General features: G+C 37.3%; 1 protein-coding gene across 1 annotated transcript; it reads right to left on the reverse strand.

Moving 5' to 3' along the window:
- Nucleotides 1-896: 896 nt before the first annotated feature.
- On the reverse strand, nt 897-3,536 carry LOC113299764. Its single transcript, XM_026548847.1, has 2 exons — nt 2,974-3,536; nt 897-1,354 (listed from the first exon to the last, which is right to left on the reverse strand). Exon 1 carries the CDS (start codon nt 3,474-3,476, stop codon nt 2,994-2,996), a length of 483 nt encoding a protein of 160 aa, XP_026404632.1. The 5' UTR covers nt 3,477-3,536; the 3' UTR covers nt 897-1,354; nt 2,974-2,993.
- Between the last annotated feature and the right edge of the window lie 12,937 nt (nt 3,537-16,473).

The following is a 16,473-nucleotide window of genomic DNA, read 5'->3' on the forward strand; positions in this document are numbered from 1 at the left end:
CACCCAGTGACTTTACTACCATAGAGCAGTGACACTAGACATCGTTTTGTTTGTTGCTCCAGTAAATACCTTTGGGTTCTAGGCATGCAACTACCAACAGACATTTACCGGCAAACAGGACACACTGGCTTCTGGATCTGGGACCTTTAGACGACCTACTTCTACAGTACAAGTAAATTTATGGATGAAAACAGTCTGGCTGAAGGTGCATGTACGCGGCCTAACTATTAAATGCTTAAACATCTCTGTTACACCCTCTGCATTATGTTGTGTGCAGTGCACACTTGTAGTGTAGTGAATAAGTATCATCCAGAATCCCTGTCCCGGACTCCCGCTATCATTTTCAAACTTCTCTGTCACTGCACCAATGAATAGGAAAGGGGAAAGGGATTCTTGTTTCGTTATGTGGTGAACTACTCCCATCCCTGGGTCTGTATCAATCTTCCCACCCACCCACACCTAACTTAAGTCTTAGACTAGGCCTTGTGGCCTTCAAAAGAAGGTTCACAAGAACCAAAAGCGTCCCTCTTCACAAGTTGGTTCCTCAAAACGAGGAAATACAACTTGCGAATCCAAACAAATGTGTGTGTAATGGTTTTTTTCTGTTGGAAAATTAGGTGGCATACTTTTTTTTCCTTTTTTTTTTTTTTGATTTTTGCAGCATTGCTTATGAATCTTGTGGATGCATACCGTAAGACCTAGATGTAACTCATTGAATTACGCTGAACAATTTTCTGTTTGCAAATCTGAAACTACCAATTGCACTGGTCTTGTGTAGGTTTGAGCGAAAGCTCTATTGTCCTCTGTGTAACTGTGGAATGTTTTTAAAAGAATTACAGGACAAGAAGTTGTAAGATAGAAGACAGTGAGACAGTTTAACAATCATCACCCAGCGATTCTTCAAAAAAAATATAAATATCATCACCAGTGAAGTAGACTATGATCTTCATATTCTCCACCAATCTGAATGTGACCACTCGAACAGAGACCAGAGCTTTAATGATTTCCATACAAAATGAGTATATACCTATTTCGATAATTCAGAACTCAATATTGTCACAGCTCTGCACATTATTATATCATGGGAGTGTTTAAACAAAACACTAACAATATTCGATTCGTACTTCATAGAACTAAAAACTAGGTTCATATATATACAAGCAGAAAGCAAGGAATCCCTAAATATTCTTCGAGTACAATAACAGATATAAGCTGGTGATAAATTCAACTGTTATGGATTAAGTCGTGGGAAACTAATAATACAATGATTCATTCACACGATAGTTGGCAGCTTTCACTTTCACTTCCATTTCATAATTATAATGATGGAATTCAGCAGGAATCCCAAGATGACCTGCAAGAGACGAAATAAAATTTAGACGAGAGCTATGGTTACCCGGGGAAGAAACAAGTAGTCGTTCAATATAGCGTCACCATGAATTCTTTCACATAAGGTGATGCCCTATCCTAGCTATTACCACCAATGGTTCAAAGTTCGAACATCAAGCTTATTAATGGATGCTGTGGTAAACAATGTATGCACCTATATGTTTACAGGACAAAAACCGAGTTTCTTGAAAGATATTGAAGACCGTATGAAGAGTTAATGTAAAGACTAAATTGCTAACATCAAACTCTAACGTGCGCGCTTTTCTTTTTGCTGGTACCGTTAGCATATTCTTTCAACAAAAGATCAAAAAGCTTTATCAACTTAAGAACGATTATGAGAAAAAAATTTGGTGGATTCTTGTTGACTATATATGATTATCAAATTTATTGAGAAGTGTGGTAGTTACCCACGTAGACGACTCTGGGTGCCTGGTGGGGAATGAAGTGGCAAGTTAAGTGGAATCCATAACGATAGATAAGGGGCACAAATTTGAAACTAACAATCGATCAAAATACTCTAACGGCACCTCCTCCTTAATTGTTGTTATTAGCATATTCTTTCGACAAAGGATTGGAAAGCTTAATCAACTTAAGGACAATGACATGGAAAAATTTAGTGGATTCTTAGTCAAGATTAAGAGTGAAACAAACAACACAACACATCCAACAAAAGAAAATAAGGGAAATCTTTAAAAAGGGTAAGGATAAAGTATCTATGTCATGATTCAAACAAACCAATGGATGCAAATTTAATAAAATATGTTTACACAGAATTCACACACGTCAAATCAAGCAAACAAAAACCAACTTCACAACACTAAGAGCTAAATATTTCAATTATGATCCAGTGTTTAGATATAAGATTAATAAGAAAATCACTACTGTCCAGAGAAAGGATTTAACATATTGCATCATACGACATCTTATACAGTAGTTTGATCAATTTCTTAACTTAGAAAATCAACAATTATAAAAATTCAGTTAAAGTTAATCTATAACTTGTTCCTAACTTGAACATTCAGTAGTTACCATTCATATGCTTTGACCCTTAACTGATGGTTACAGTTAACTAAAAGTCTAGAACTACTACAAATTAAACATACCCATCAATAAAAACCCGAGAAAATTCTAACAAACTATTATTATTAAACTCACCTTACACTGTTTGTATGAGTTAAAGTTGATCAACTGATCCATGACTAAGACTTGTGTGGGTAATCTACTGAATATTCGTCATTCAAACCAACCATTCTTTAACTTTTGATTGGATGAAATTACGGCATGAATTAACCTTTTTTTTTCTTTTTGAAGCATTGAATTAACCATAAATGTAATTGCTTATATAAGGATCGGTCTGCATAATCATGGGAATTTCTATTAGAATGATCTACTCAAGAAATTTAAACCATGGGTCAACTCCATATTGCAAAAAAGGTGGGTGTAAACAGAGTGTAAAAACTTAATAAAAAATCTAAATTCCCAAATCACACAAATAAAATTAACAAACCCTAATAAAAATTCAATCTTTACTGTAAAAAAATTAATCAAAATCAAATTTGAGTACAAGAGTGAAAGGAATCAAACCCTAGAAGTTGTTGCTTGTCTTAGGAAGAAGAATGCTTTCCCTGGCACTCAGGACTTTCATCAAAATTCTTAGCTGGATATTTAGCAGAAACCATACCAACTTCAAAAACCAAATTCTCACCACTAGATTTAATCCCAGTAATAGACCACCACTGGAAAAAAGCCCAAACTCTAATCCCTTTCAATTCACCAATTTTACCTTCAACAAGTTTCCCAGTAATTTTCTTTGAATAAGTAGCTTCATAATTATCAGGAGGAAGTGTAAGTTTACATGTGTAACCAAGATTTACAGAGAAATCTCCAGATGTTTTGTTCAGAGAATAATTTAAGACATTTTTTGGTAGTAAACCGATTGGAAAACCATTGGTTTGTAGTTCTTTGTGTGCTGATGATGGAATGAAAACTGGGTTTTGAATAGATCTTGCTGATGAATGATCGATGAAAAGTATAAGGAAACAGATGGAGAAGAGGAAGAAGGTGTTGTGAAGAAGAAATTTCGCCATTGTTGTTTTCTGTTTGGGATTTTTTTTTCTTCCTTTCTGTTGACCGAATTTTATCCTGATTCTTGACTATATACGGTTAGCAAATTTATTGAGAAGCGTGGTAGTTGCCCACGTAGACGACTTTGGGTGCTTGGTGGGGACCGAAATATCTAGTTAATCTTGAATCTTAACCCTCTCAGTTGGCCGATAATAACTTTCCTAACAAATTTCGGAAAATTAAAACCATTGCCCCCTAAAACCGGGTCTTCCGAGGTTCCCCAACCTCTTGCGAGCTGAAAAAATCATTGCTCCATGGACCCTGGGATTGGGTTGTTGAAGTTTACCAAGACGATGAAGATGGTGAGGATTTTTACATGTTTTTTTATCGTTGTTGTTGTAGTTGAAAATGATGAAGATTTTCTGTTTTTTCTTTTTTGGTGCTGTTGTTGTTGAAGATGATGAAGATTTAAGTTTATTTGATATTTTGTTCTTCGATCTCAGATGAACTTTTGATTTTTATGGATTTTTGTTTTGTATTCATGTTAAAGAATGAACCCTGTTTTAGATCCTGAATTATTAGGTGTTCATTCGAAAGAATGAACTCTGTTCTAGGTTTGAATTAGTTTGTTTTTTATAGGTGTTTATTTTGACGAATGAACTTTGATTTTTGTTCGTAGTAATGAAATTTGATTGGTTGTTCATTTGAAAGAATGAACTCTGATTTCAAATTTGATTTAGTGTTCATTCGAAAGAATGAACTCGGTTTTTTGTTCATAATAATGACTTGTTTGTTGTGTTCATCTTTAAGAATGAACTCGAATCTACAAAAAGCACTACCAAACACCCGATAGTTCATCAAACAGTATGAACTCCTACTAGAAAATAAGTAGGAACTTTAGAGTTCATCCGAGAAAATGAACTCAAGTAATTATGGAAATAGATAAGTTACGAAAAATAATGCTAAAATAATAAAAAAGGGTATTTTTGTCCATTTTATGTTTTTGAAATAACTACGGAACATGAAACGCCTTATCCTGCTAGACTAAACAGTCTTGGAACCACCTAAAAAAGGACCAAATGATAATTTTCCCTTTTATTATCCTAAGGTGAGGGTTGCCTTAATTGGCTTGTGTTGCTTATTTTATCAAAGATGATTGTTGCGTGATAGACAACATGTGTTGGTGTATGAGTGATGTTTGATTCATGTGTGTTGGTTGGTTTTTAGCTCTACGTGGCGATCTACAAGCCTAGTGCTCCTTTTTAGTCTCGTCCCTTATTTTTCTTTGTGCAAGACCTTGTGTTACTTACTTATCGAGATGGCTCCAACCTGCCAACAAGTGAATCCAAGCTCACAAGATGAATGGGAAGATGTCTCTTTTGTCTGGTTGCTCATCCAGGAAGTTGGCTAATGCCCCTTCGTCATGACGAAAAAGAAACGAACCCAGGGCGCGAAAAGTGTCAAAGATTAACTCTCATGTGTACCTTCTTACTTTACAACATGTCCTTAGACAGGAAAAAGGAAAAGGTAGTGATAGGCTCAGCAAGCCAATGTAAAACTCAACCATATCTCCAAGAAATGAAAGGACTCTCGAATTGTAGGGAGTTAGACTCAGTATGAGTAAAACTATGTATTTGAAATGCGAATTCAACAATGTTAGGTCTGAGCGTCTGACGATGGGGATATCTATTAAGCCGGGAAATTAATGCCTAGGCTAAACTCATTTTGACATTTTGGATCAATGCTTCAACGCGATGGTGAAATTGATGAGGATGTTAGCCATATGATTCGAGCGGGTGGGCGAAATAGCAGCAAAAAACTGGAATTTTGTGTGACAAAATTAAAAGTCTCGCAAAAGCTCAAAGGCAAGTTTTATAGGACGATAATCAGATCGGCGATATTGTGAGGCGGAATGTTGGGCTACTGAAAGTGAAAAAAAGCGGGGGTCTAACAACACCACTCAATATTTCGATTAACAATCTGTATGGACTAACTCCGAAAACACTTACTAGAGAATCAACTAGACAGTCAGACTCAATCTAGATAAAAGTATCTCAAGGAGTTAATATCTCTCTCTAATTTTGATTCACTCAAGCTAATAGAAATCAGCGAGTTTATAATCAAACACAAGGAATAACTTGGACGGCACCAACGACCAATGTCCAAGGATCAATCAATATCAATCAACAACCAAAGGTCGGAATTCCAATTGGTTGATTCAAACGCACAACCTGTATTATTTCAATTATATAAACAAATATAATGCGGAGATAGAAATAACACAGACACCAGAATCTTGTTAACGAGGAAACCGCAAATGCAAAAAAAACCCTGGGACCTAGTCCAGATTGAATACATATTGTATTAAGCCCCTACAGACACTAGCCTACTCCAAGCTAACTTCAGACTGGACTATAGTTGAACCCCAATCAGTCTCCCACTGATCCAAGGTACAGTTGTACTCCCTACGCATCTGATTTCAGCAGGATACTACGCACTTGATTCCCTTAGCTGATCTCACCCACAACTAAGAGTTGCTACGACCCAAAATCGCAGGCTTTAACAATAAACAAATCCGTCTCATACAGACAAGTCTATCAAAGGATCAATCTGTCTCCCACCGAAAAACCCTAAAAGTTTTTATTCCGTCTTTTGATAATAATCAAGGTGAACAGGAACCAATTGATAATCCGGTCTTGTATTCCCGAAGAACAACCTAGATTAATCAATCACCTCACAACAATCTTAATCGTATGGTAGCGAAACAAGATGTCGTGGAATCACAAACGATGAGACGAAGGTGTTTGTGGTTACTTTTATATCTTGCCTATCGGAGAACTCTCACGATCTCTAGCCAATCAATACGATCGTACTATTACGATAGAAGATGCAAGATTAGATCACACAACTACGATAAAATAAGTATCGGTCTGGCTTCACAATCCCAATGAAGTCTTTATGTCGTTAACCTGGTTTTAGAAGAAGAAAACCCAAGGTTAAAGGAGAAACGACTCTAGCACGCAAACTAGTATCATACGTAAGGTGTGGGGATTAGTTTTGCACAATACTAGATGTCTCCTTTATATAGCCTTTCAAATCAGGGTTTTGCCTTAGTTACAAAGCAATCAATATTCACCGTTAGATGAAAACCTGATTCAGATTAAAGCTTATATTTCTCAAACGTTAGACCGAAAACTTAACTTGTCATAGACAAATGATTGTACGCTTCTAGGTTTGTTAATCGCACCCAAACGTGTACATTGTTGGTTCAACAATAGTCTACCCAAAGAGGTTAACCATATGAGCGTTTCATACCAACCATGATCTTCTTCACCATAACTAGTTCAATTGACTCAAATGAACTAGTTAAGAGAGTTGTTCAATTGCAAGGAAATCTTATGTAACTATACAAGACACAATTGAAGCAAAGATGATTTGATTCACTCGAATCGTTCATGAACTTTAATACCCACGGTTTGCAAATGCATTCCTTAGTCTTTTAAGATTAATTTCAGAAATCATCTTTAGATATATAACCTTCTCAAGTTCGCAGACTAGGTTTGCGGACTTAAGACACCGGATAGAGTTTACAAACTCCAACAGAAATTCTCGGGTTCGAGAACTACGCCGGTTCGTGGACTTGGCTCACGCAGGTAGTTTGTCAACTCCAGCAGAAACTCTCGGGTTTTAGAACTTCGGCAGTTCGCGGACTGAGTTCACGGACTTGGCACTTGCCATACTTCTGGTTCTCTTGATCAACAAAGTTCGAAAACTTCGGTTCAAGGAATCCATTGGTTTTTTAATCTAAACTCTCATTCCAATCATTGAAACATTCTTAGAGGACGTTATATAGTTGTTACACTATTTCTCGTCAAAGCGAAAAGATTACCAACACATATTTCAAGATATAGATAGGAGAGGTATACTCGTATCGAAATACCAAATGTGTATGATCTAGTCTATATATATAGCATACGACTTTTGTCTCAAAGAGTAGGACATAGAATAGATAGACTTTTGAGTGACAGATAAGTTCAAGTCTCCATATACCTTTTTGTCGAGAACACCGGTTCCTTGAGTAGATCTTCTACTAGTATGATGAATCGCCATGAAGTCCTTGAGCTCAACTACACTTACTATCCTAGTCCGAGACTTAGCTATAAGAGACTATAAATCAAGACTTACAGTTTTGATCACTAACATTGACAAATATGCTTGAGATAGCAACGCATGCGAGTTTGACCGAGCAGTGCTCTAACAATCTCCCCCTTTGTCAATTTTAGTGACAAAATTATCAATACATATGGAATATAAAAAAGATAATGAAACTTTAGTAGATCCTATTCCACATGTCTAATCTTCAACATTCCTCGAAATCTTCGTTACTTCCAAGTACTCCAATGATCCCAAAGGTTGTAAGTTTAGCATCATCGTTGTTGAAGATCCGTAGCTATACAATGAGAAAGCATCGATCTCGATCATTGTTATACAGTGTCATAGTATTATTACATAGTGTCAAAGTCCAATTGTATCACAACTGCAACAATAATACTATGGTGATATGTATCACTCCCCCTTAGTCAATACTCCATCTCATATGAAAACCACTCCCCCTTATACAATGATCCGAAAACCATATGTATTTGTAGTGTGAACTACATATTAATTCTCCCCCCTTTTGTCAATAAAAATGGGAAAGGTACAAGAACGGGACAATAATAAAATTTCCGTAAGAGACATTTCATGACTGAGAGAAAGAAACACACATCATCTTATTTAGATGCAATCATATAGCCGAAGCTAACAACATTCATCAAGGAGTTTAAAGATACAAGATAACCCCTCTAAAATTACAAAGCCGCACACCCCTCAAGATATGACCATTAATCACAAGTTCAAAAGAAATCTCCCCCATTCTATGTCATTCCCAAGGGAACAACAACGAGCGACCTTAATTTCAAGAGAAACGAAGGATTTTATTGGACACCAAAACCATGAGAATGATTTTTATATCCAAAAACTTAATTAAATTAACCACAAGAAAACCCATGATTAATTTAACCGGAATACATAATCAAATTAACCACAAAAGTGATCAATTTAATTCATTGTGCTCAACATAAGTAAACTTATGGAGCAACGACTAAGATAACCATACAAGAGAGTGATTGGCTTAATCGTTCATGTACCCAACACAAGAGAACTTGTGGAGTAATAACTAAATAACCAAGAAGATGATTAATTTAGTTCTATATGCTCAACATAATGTACCTTACGGAACAACCAACCAGGCTAATCAAAATAATCAACTTAGTTGTATCGTGCTCAACATAAGACACATCACAGAGCCTTACGGTAATACAAAAAGATGGATCAATGAAGATCAATACCGTGGAATACACAAGGATTCATTCTTTTGCACAAGCATATACAATAGCAATAATCCTTGGATACAAAAGATTTTAACCTATCTTCCGTCAAGGGTTGACAATATAGGCTTAACTTTTGTATATGTCAAAAGTCTATTCATTCTTAAACCAATAAACGAATACCGATCGTGAACGACTTTACTTTTGACAAAAATATGGGACAACAAAGTTCACGGACGTAAACAAAAATATCCCATAACAAGTTGCAATATAACAAAATCAAAAATATTGCAAAACATCATCCTCCAAATAGTTTTAGAATTCAAACCAACAAATCTAAAAACATGAAGATGAAAACATTGGACATAGTTATGTGTAATCACAATTATGGCTATTCCAAACTCTAGTTATTCTTCTCAAAAATAAGAATAAATTCTCATAAGAAGTTTCTTAGGTATCAAGACAAACTCGTAATGCACATACAAGATGATTTGTCCTTAGCGGGTAGAATCAATATTTTTCGCCCGGATTTATACCAAGAATAGCTACCAAAGGCGTATAAAAATATTTTATTAACAAAGAAGAACATACAAAGTCAATCACGACCATGCACCATAGTTCACAAAGGATGATTGTGAACATTCAAGAATTCCATAGCACTGCGTACTACTTTCCATTCTTGAACTTCCTTCTTTGTAATTCACCAAAAAAATTATTGTAAGAGCTACAATTAGCTTAAAAGAGTAGTACTCCAAGAATCCAAGTGCCCAAGTTCAAGAGAAGTGGAACAAGTGCAACGAAACAGAGCAAAATACCCAAAAACAAGAGTCAGGACAAATAACAATATTAACTCATCCAAATTCAAGGTTTCTCATCTCCATTTTTAAGAGAATTCAAAGATGAAGATATTGCAAAAAGAATGAGGTCAATCTGAGTTCGGATGAAGAAGTTACGACCAAAACAACTTTACAGAATATCGACGTCAAGTATGCATACGGGTTTGGAAACGAATTTTCGTATCCTGGAGCAGTTTGCAGACGGGGTTTGCGAACTTAAGCCCCTGGATTTTGGTTTTAAAAGATGTTGTGCATACTTGGTATTTGTACCATGAAGTCCAAACATCCCGAACTAATGTTTTCAAACCTAAACATTTAAGAACCTTAAACACAGATCAAGTTAGGTACAAATGAACGATAATCAAGGTACACAGATCATTATAAGTACTCAAACAAGTAATAAAAACATAAAACTTGCTCAAGTTTATAGACATACCTTTATAGAAAAGTCCAATTGAATTCTACAGCCTTACTGAATATAATCTATGCGCCCTAGTTGTTATGCTTCCCTCACCGTATACATAGCAGGGCATTTCTTGGTGAGGATGCACTTTCAACATAAATAAGTTGTGTTGAGGTGAACAATGTCTTGCTCACCATGACACCAAGAAAGAGTTTTTTTCCAACAACTCTTAAATCTTGTAGTATTGAGAAACACCCAAGGAACTGTTTTTATAAGTCTATCAAAGAACTTCAAGAGAACCCAAAAAGATTTGTGTTTCTGATTTCTTGTTTCAACTTATAAAAAACAGTTTGTGCAGATAGTTTTGAGTAATGCGAAGGGAAACTCTTTTGATGAAAAGAGACGTCCTAGATTCTTTATAAAAGAAGACAATACTATTATCTTGATAGGAAGTATCAGGAATTGAGCAACGAATCAATTCATGTTTTGAGGTGATACACTCAGATGACTGAGATTTAAACTCCTCTCGTAATTCGTTTAGTTTATCACAACTAATTGGATTATGATAGACGCATTTATGTGTCTATTTTCATCTCTTTTGTGTATTTTGTTAGTACCCATTTTTGCTTATTGTGGTGTTTTTATGTTTGTTTAGGTGTTTTTGGAGAAATACCCCTTGTGTAGAAAGAGTTGCTCAATAAGTAATGTTTTACACCCCGGAGAAATGCACTGAAAGGCACCCCAGAAATGCACCGGAAACGTCCCAAGAAATGTACCGGAGGATCCCAGAAAAATTACTATTTCCACCCAAATTACTATTCGCACCCCAGCACTCTGGATAAGGGGCACCTTCTTCTCAAATTCAAATAAACTTTTTGGCGGGAAAATTGGTTCATCAACTGGCAGATTTTAAATCGACAAAATGAAGGTGTTGTGTTGCGATTCAATGGCTCAAACTTGGTAGGAAGATGTGATATAGCTTAAGGAACACATTGTGGGCATCGGATTTGATCGGAATTGGCTGGAAATCCTGGTTTGAGTCACGAGCTCAAAACAGAGCAACGTGTCCTGTAACACGAGTTTGATTGTGTGTTTTCCATGCATGGAGTGTTTTGGAGGAGTTCGATGACTTTGGAGGCGTGGGGAAGGTTAACTAGAGCGTGCAGGATCAAAGTTTACGTGTGTAGAAGCCAAAAATGGAAATTATTGTTAAATATGGGGAGCGAGCAATGACGGGATTAATGGGAGATTATACGGTGTTATGGTCGGATATTTTTGTTCTAAAACACTATAAATACAAGGCTAAAGAGTTGAGAAGAGTTAGAGAGTCTGGGGGATAGTTTAGGAGTCGAAAAAAATCAAAAAAAAGAACACGCAGTGAAGAGTTTTCTGCTGGTGTAAACTGAAGAACGCGAAGAACAAACGCGTAGAAGCAGTCGTTTTACCCAAGCATCTGCGACGCTCAAGTGAGGGACGTATTCAACCAGGAAATGACACTTCCCTTTTGTCGCTGTTCTAACAGCTGTTTGTAACGTTTTTATGCGTTGCAAACAGTGTTGTAAACCATTTTTTCTCCATTTTCTCTTGATTGTAAACAACTTTTGAGTATCAATGAATCATTTTGAGAGGTTTTTCATCATGAGTAGCTAAATCCAATCCCAGGGGTGACGGAGGAAGCCGTTCTTCCAAAAGTTATGTGGTAAAATTTATTTAAATTTATTTATGCAACTCTTTTATGATTAATTGCACCGAATAAATATGGAGTAAATGATTTTTATTAATCAATTGTGTTTTCTCTTGATGGAGTATGCTTAGTAAATTGCTTTTGATACTTCATGCTCGCGATTAACAATGGATGTTTTCAAAATCTAATTTAGGCAATGATTAGAATCACAATTCCCTTTGATTGGAGTTATATTGTCTAGAATTGCATGATAAGAATTGTTATTGAATCACATAAATTTTGGTGGATGGTGGAATCCTGACCCCCAGTAAAAATTCTCTCCCATATTTTGTTAATATTGTGCATATAATTTTATTTATTTAAATCTAGAAAAAAGTTACCTTCACAAGTTCGAAAAGAACCCAGTTTTCACCACTATCTACAACAACATTTGAAAAACATAATTTTTGGCGCCGCCGACGCGGACCTGTGCTTAGGTAGAATTTTTTTAGGTTTATTATTATTTTTTTTCCTTTTTACGTTTCTTTTTGTCTTTGATTTGCAGGTTCGAAGTGGAGTACTAAGGACCATGGAAGGAAAAGCTTAAAGCGAAAGGAGCGAAAGAGGAATTTTTTTTTTTGTTTTATATATAGAAAAGAGAGGAAAAAAAAGAGAGATTTTATATATTTTTTTTTAGGTTATTTTTTTTTTTCTTTTGCACTTTACTTTATTTGGACTTTGGACTTTAAACAATTGGACTTTATTTTTTTTAACCCTACGGAAGGGTATTATTATTAAAAAAAAAAAAATTATTATATAAACTGTGTGCAGGGAAGGACGACGATTACTATATCGTCTCGGCCCCTCGGGTTCGCACACGGCATAGGAGTCGTGGCCCGAGTCGACGACAACGGTTCATCGCCCGTCTGGTACGGGAGGTAAGTCCAATCGAAACACCCGCGAATCTCCTGCAAGCGGGTTACTGTCTCCTTAAGGTGATAATTGTTTGAGGACGAACCAGACTGTCTTTATTTTCCTAGTAAAGGGCAAGGCCTGGCCTAAACAAGATAAGGGTTCGGATTTCATCACCGTTCCCTTCTTGCCCGCCTTAGGAAAACAAAACCTAACGCGAACCCAAGCTTAAAATTTGGAATAGAACGAGACCGATAGGGTAACGAGCTTAATAGGAAACTCGTTCGAAAAATATTGGTTGCTCTTTAAGCACACTCCAAAGTTCATGATGGTTTCTGTGAGTTGAATGCGTGACTGCGCCGCCTTGTGATAGCGGTGAGGCCTTGGGTATCAAAGCTCCACTGAGCTTCCCTCGCCTCAATTCAACTTACTTTGACTCGGATTGATTCCAAGGGGTTTGCTCAAATTGCAACGAATTCCCTTTCGAAAGATAGAAGGTCTAGAAACAATCTAAGTGGAGCCATCATGCTTTTTGTTTGCTAGAAATCTTTAGGTTTGCTTTGGTGGAGTCGAGTCGGCCTTGTTTGTGATTGTATAGAATCCCTCTGTAGTTTATATTTCTTCGGTGATGAATCCTTTTGAGGAGACGCCACCTGCGATGACGTTGCGAGAATATATGTCTAGAAATTCTCGTTATCAAGAGACTCTTCGGAAATGACTCTTGGTGAATATATGCGTGGGCAGCGATATATGGATACTCCAACTTTTATTGAGGAATCACCTCTAACGATCTATGAGAAATATTATAAACATAAACCATGTAGTTTGGAACAAAGATTGAGAATTCTTGAATTTCAAAAATTGTATCATGATGATGAGGATAGTGATGATGAAGAATCTGAAATATGTGGGAATAGTGATCAGGAATTTGTTACCCCAGTTGAGCCTTATAATGATTATATTATTTCTGGTTCAGATCCTAATAATTTTAAAAATTATTCACCTATTCAAAAGGACGAGGATTTGACTAGAGATACCTGATGAGTGCTAAAAAGTGCATATTTCTATATATTTTTCTTGGCATTTAACTCATCTTTTGTGCATTAATTCTACATTTTATCCCATATTCTGTATTTTCATTGTTTTCAAGAATAAATATTTTTCTTACTTAATTTTGCATTTTTAGGAAATAAATAAAGTCTGGATGACTTGCGGAGCGGAAAAGAGCTGAAGAGTGGTGAAAAGCCGGAAGAAATTACGCAAGGAAACCGCGAAGAACGTTGTGCACAAAACCAAGAGGCTAGGAATGGTCTTGAAGAAGAAGAATTGTCCTTAAAGAAGATATGGGATTGGCATACCCAAGGCCCAAAACCCTTACTCAAACACATCTCCACTATCCAAGCCCGTCTCGGATTTCAGCCGTCAGATCGAAGCATCTCAGCATCCTACGGTCGCTCCATCATCGCACATAAAACTCCGAATCCCCCGCTTTACATCGCAACGCCCATCTCCATCTTGGGTCGTCCGTTTTGCTACATCCCTTCATCCGACGGTCGCTCCACGCTTACCTCCGTATCGCCGTTGGATCCACCTACCATCTTCACATCCGACGGATCTCCTCGCTGCGCATCAACTTCAGATGATTCCGCTCAACACCTTAGCCATCAAACCCATCGACCCAAAACAAACACCCACCTTCTTCTTCCCCAAAACTCACTTCCCCCAAATTTCTCCTCTTCCCCCGACCATGGAAAACACTGCCATGTCTGCTCCGCCGTCTCCATCTCCACCACGACCACAAGGACACCACCACCATCACCTACCTCTTCCCTAGTCGTGTCTGTCTTGTTCTTAGAATTAATTTTTGATGCTACCAAGAAGACAAACATAGCTAGGGTTTCACAGTGGAGAGAAGAAGGAAATTGGAGCAACGTTCGAGTAGAGGATTAGCAGAGGAGGAGAAGTACAAGCATGGGTCGAGTCTATTTGCATCAGAGGGTGAGTTAATTTTATCGAAACCCTAATCCTGCTGATTTGGGGATTTTCAATTTAGGGTTTGTAGAAATTTAGGGTTCTGTAAACTATAAATTGATGTTATGGGTGTTGTAGAAATCATCTCTGGACTAGCCAGTAGACATTTTGAAGAAATTCTCTTTACAATTTCAAATTCAGTTCCTTTATCACAGTTGTTTCTTTTTGAATGTTGTGTGTTGTGGTTGAATTATTTTGTATGATGAATGCTTGTGTGTGTAACATGTTTAGCATGAGCTAAACTGCATTAGGCTGAGGCTCAGTGAAGCCTTGTGCACTGTCAAATGATAAGTTGCTAGGATAGTTAACTCCTTGCCCTGTTTTTCTTGAGCATTGGGAAGAGATTAATGCTCATAGTGCCTGTGATTGATTGTTCTGTCAAAAGACAGTCAATGCTAGGGGCAAATTAGGGAGCAAATTAGTTTTCCTCCCATTCTAGATGTATGCATAGGATTTTCAACTCAACCTAGAAATATGCTGTTTGATTATGACACAAGGTGGATCCTAAGCCTTAGCTTAGCCACAAATCCTTTGCAGTCACTTAAATTCAGTTCTATTTTGCTCCTTGTTCAGTTTATCTCCTTGCCTGTTTTGCCTGTTTTTCTTGCATTTTGAAGTTGTTGTGCACTGAAATCAGTGCACAAACTCCCCCTGCCCTTGGCTTACAGCCTTGGTTCCCTGCTTTTGTTATTTCACATCCTATGCCATTTAATCTTTGCTATGCTGCCTTCTTGTGTTAATTGCTTTGCTTTGCTAACTGTTTTAGTGCTATTCACTGCCTTCATCCATCACTGGTCACTGCCATAGTGCCTTGTCTCCATTGCTAGCTTAGGAAAACTTCTTGTATGCTCCCACTCCCTGTGGAAAAACCCCTACTCATCCCTATACTATAAAACTTGGCCTTGTATACTTGCAAGTTTTGTGTGCAACCCCATTTTCACACCAAGTTTTTGGCGCCGCTGCCGGGGAGTGGTGCTGACATCTGCTGATTTCCTTTGCTGTCTTTCATCTACCATTGCATCTCTGTCAAGATCATTGCATGCCATTCATTCCTGCCCTGCAATCATTGCACAAGATCATTGCAGAGTTGTCTGATATCATTGCACTCTTGTTCACTTGCAGGTGCCACTGAGTTGCTGCTGCTGTTGCTGTTGCTGCTGCTGTTGCTGCTGCTGGTGAACCAAGCCTGCTGCTGCCAAGCCAAAGCAACTGGGCTGCCAACTGAAGCTGCGGCTCTGCCTTATGCTGTGGGCTTGTACTTCTCGAACTGGGCTTCACCAACTTGAACTGGGCTTGCCAAGTGCTGCTGGGCTCTGCCTTCTTTTGTTGCTGGGCTCGTGGTCTTCTGTGAGCTGGGCTTCGTTGCTGCTGCTGCTGGGCTCTGTTCCACCTGTTGTTGCTGGGCTTGAGCGTGAGCTGCTTAGGACGATCCTAAAGCCCAACTGGGCTGTGCAACTAAAAGGGGACCAAAAGCCTATTTTTGGGCTTCCCTCCAAAAATCAAGTAAGCCTAACCCATGAGTTAACCCACTTGGGCCTCATTTAAATTCAAATTCGGGCTTGTAATAATTAATTTAATTATTTAGTTGGGATTGTAATAATTTTTATTTTTCCTTTATTTTCTTTTTTTTTTCTTTGGGACTGTAATTATTTTTTGTCTTTATTTTTCTTTTATTTTTTTTTTTTTCTTTCATTTTCTTTTATGGGCTTGTCTTAATTATTATTATTGTTTTTATTTTCTTTTATGGGTTGTGCTAATTTATGCTAGGTTTAGTTCAAAAACTTTTCCAAAGCCCAATTTTAAACC

Source organism: Papaver somniferum, chromosome 7 (assembly GCF_003573695.1).
Source record: "Papaver somniferum cultivar HN1 chromosome 7, ASM357369v1, whole genome shotgun sequence".
In the NCBI taxonomy this organism is placed as follows: Eukaryota; Viridiplantae; Streptophyta; class Magnoliopsida; order Ranunculales; family Papaveraceae; genus Papaver; species Papaver somniferum.

Bases quoted from the DNA above. Each gene is read 5' to 3' on its own strand.
- LOC113299764 (XM_026548847.1), bottom strand. From the start codon at position 3,476: ATGGCGAAATTTCTTCTTCACAACACCTTCTTCCTCTTCTCCATCTGT.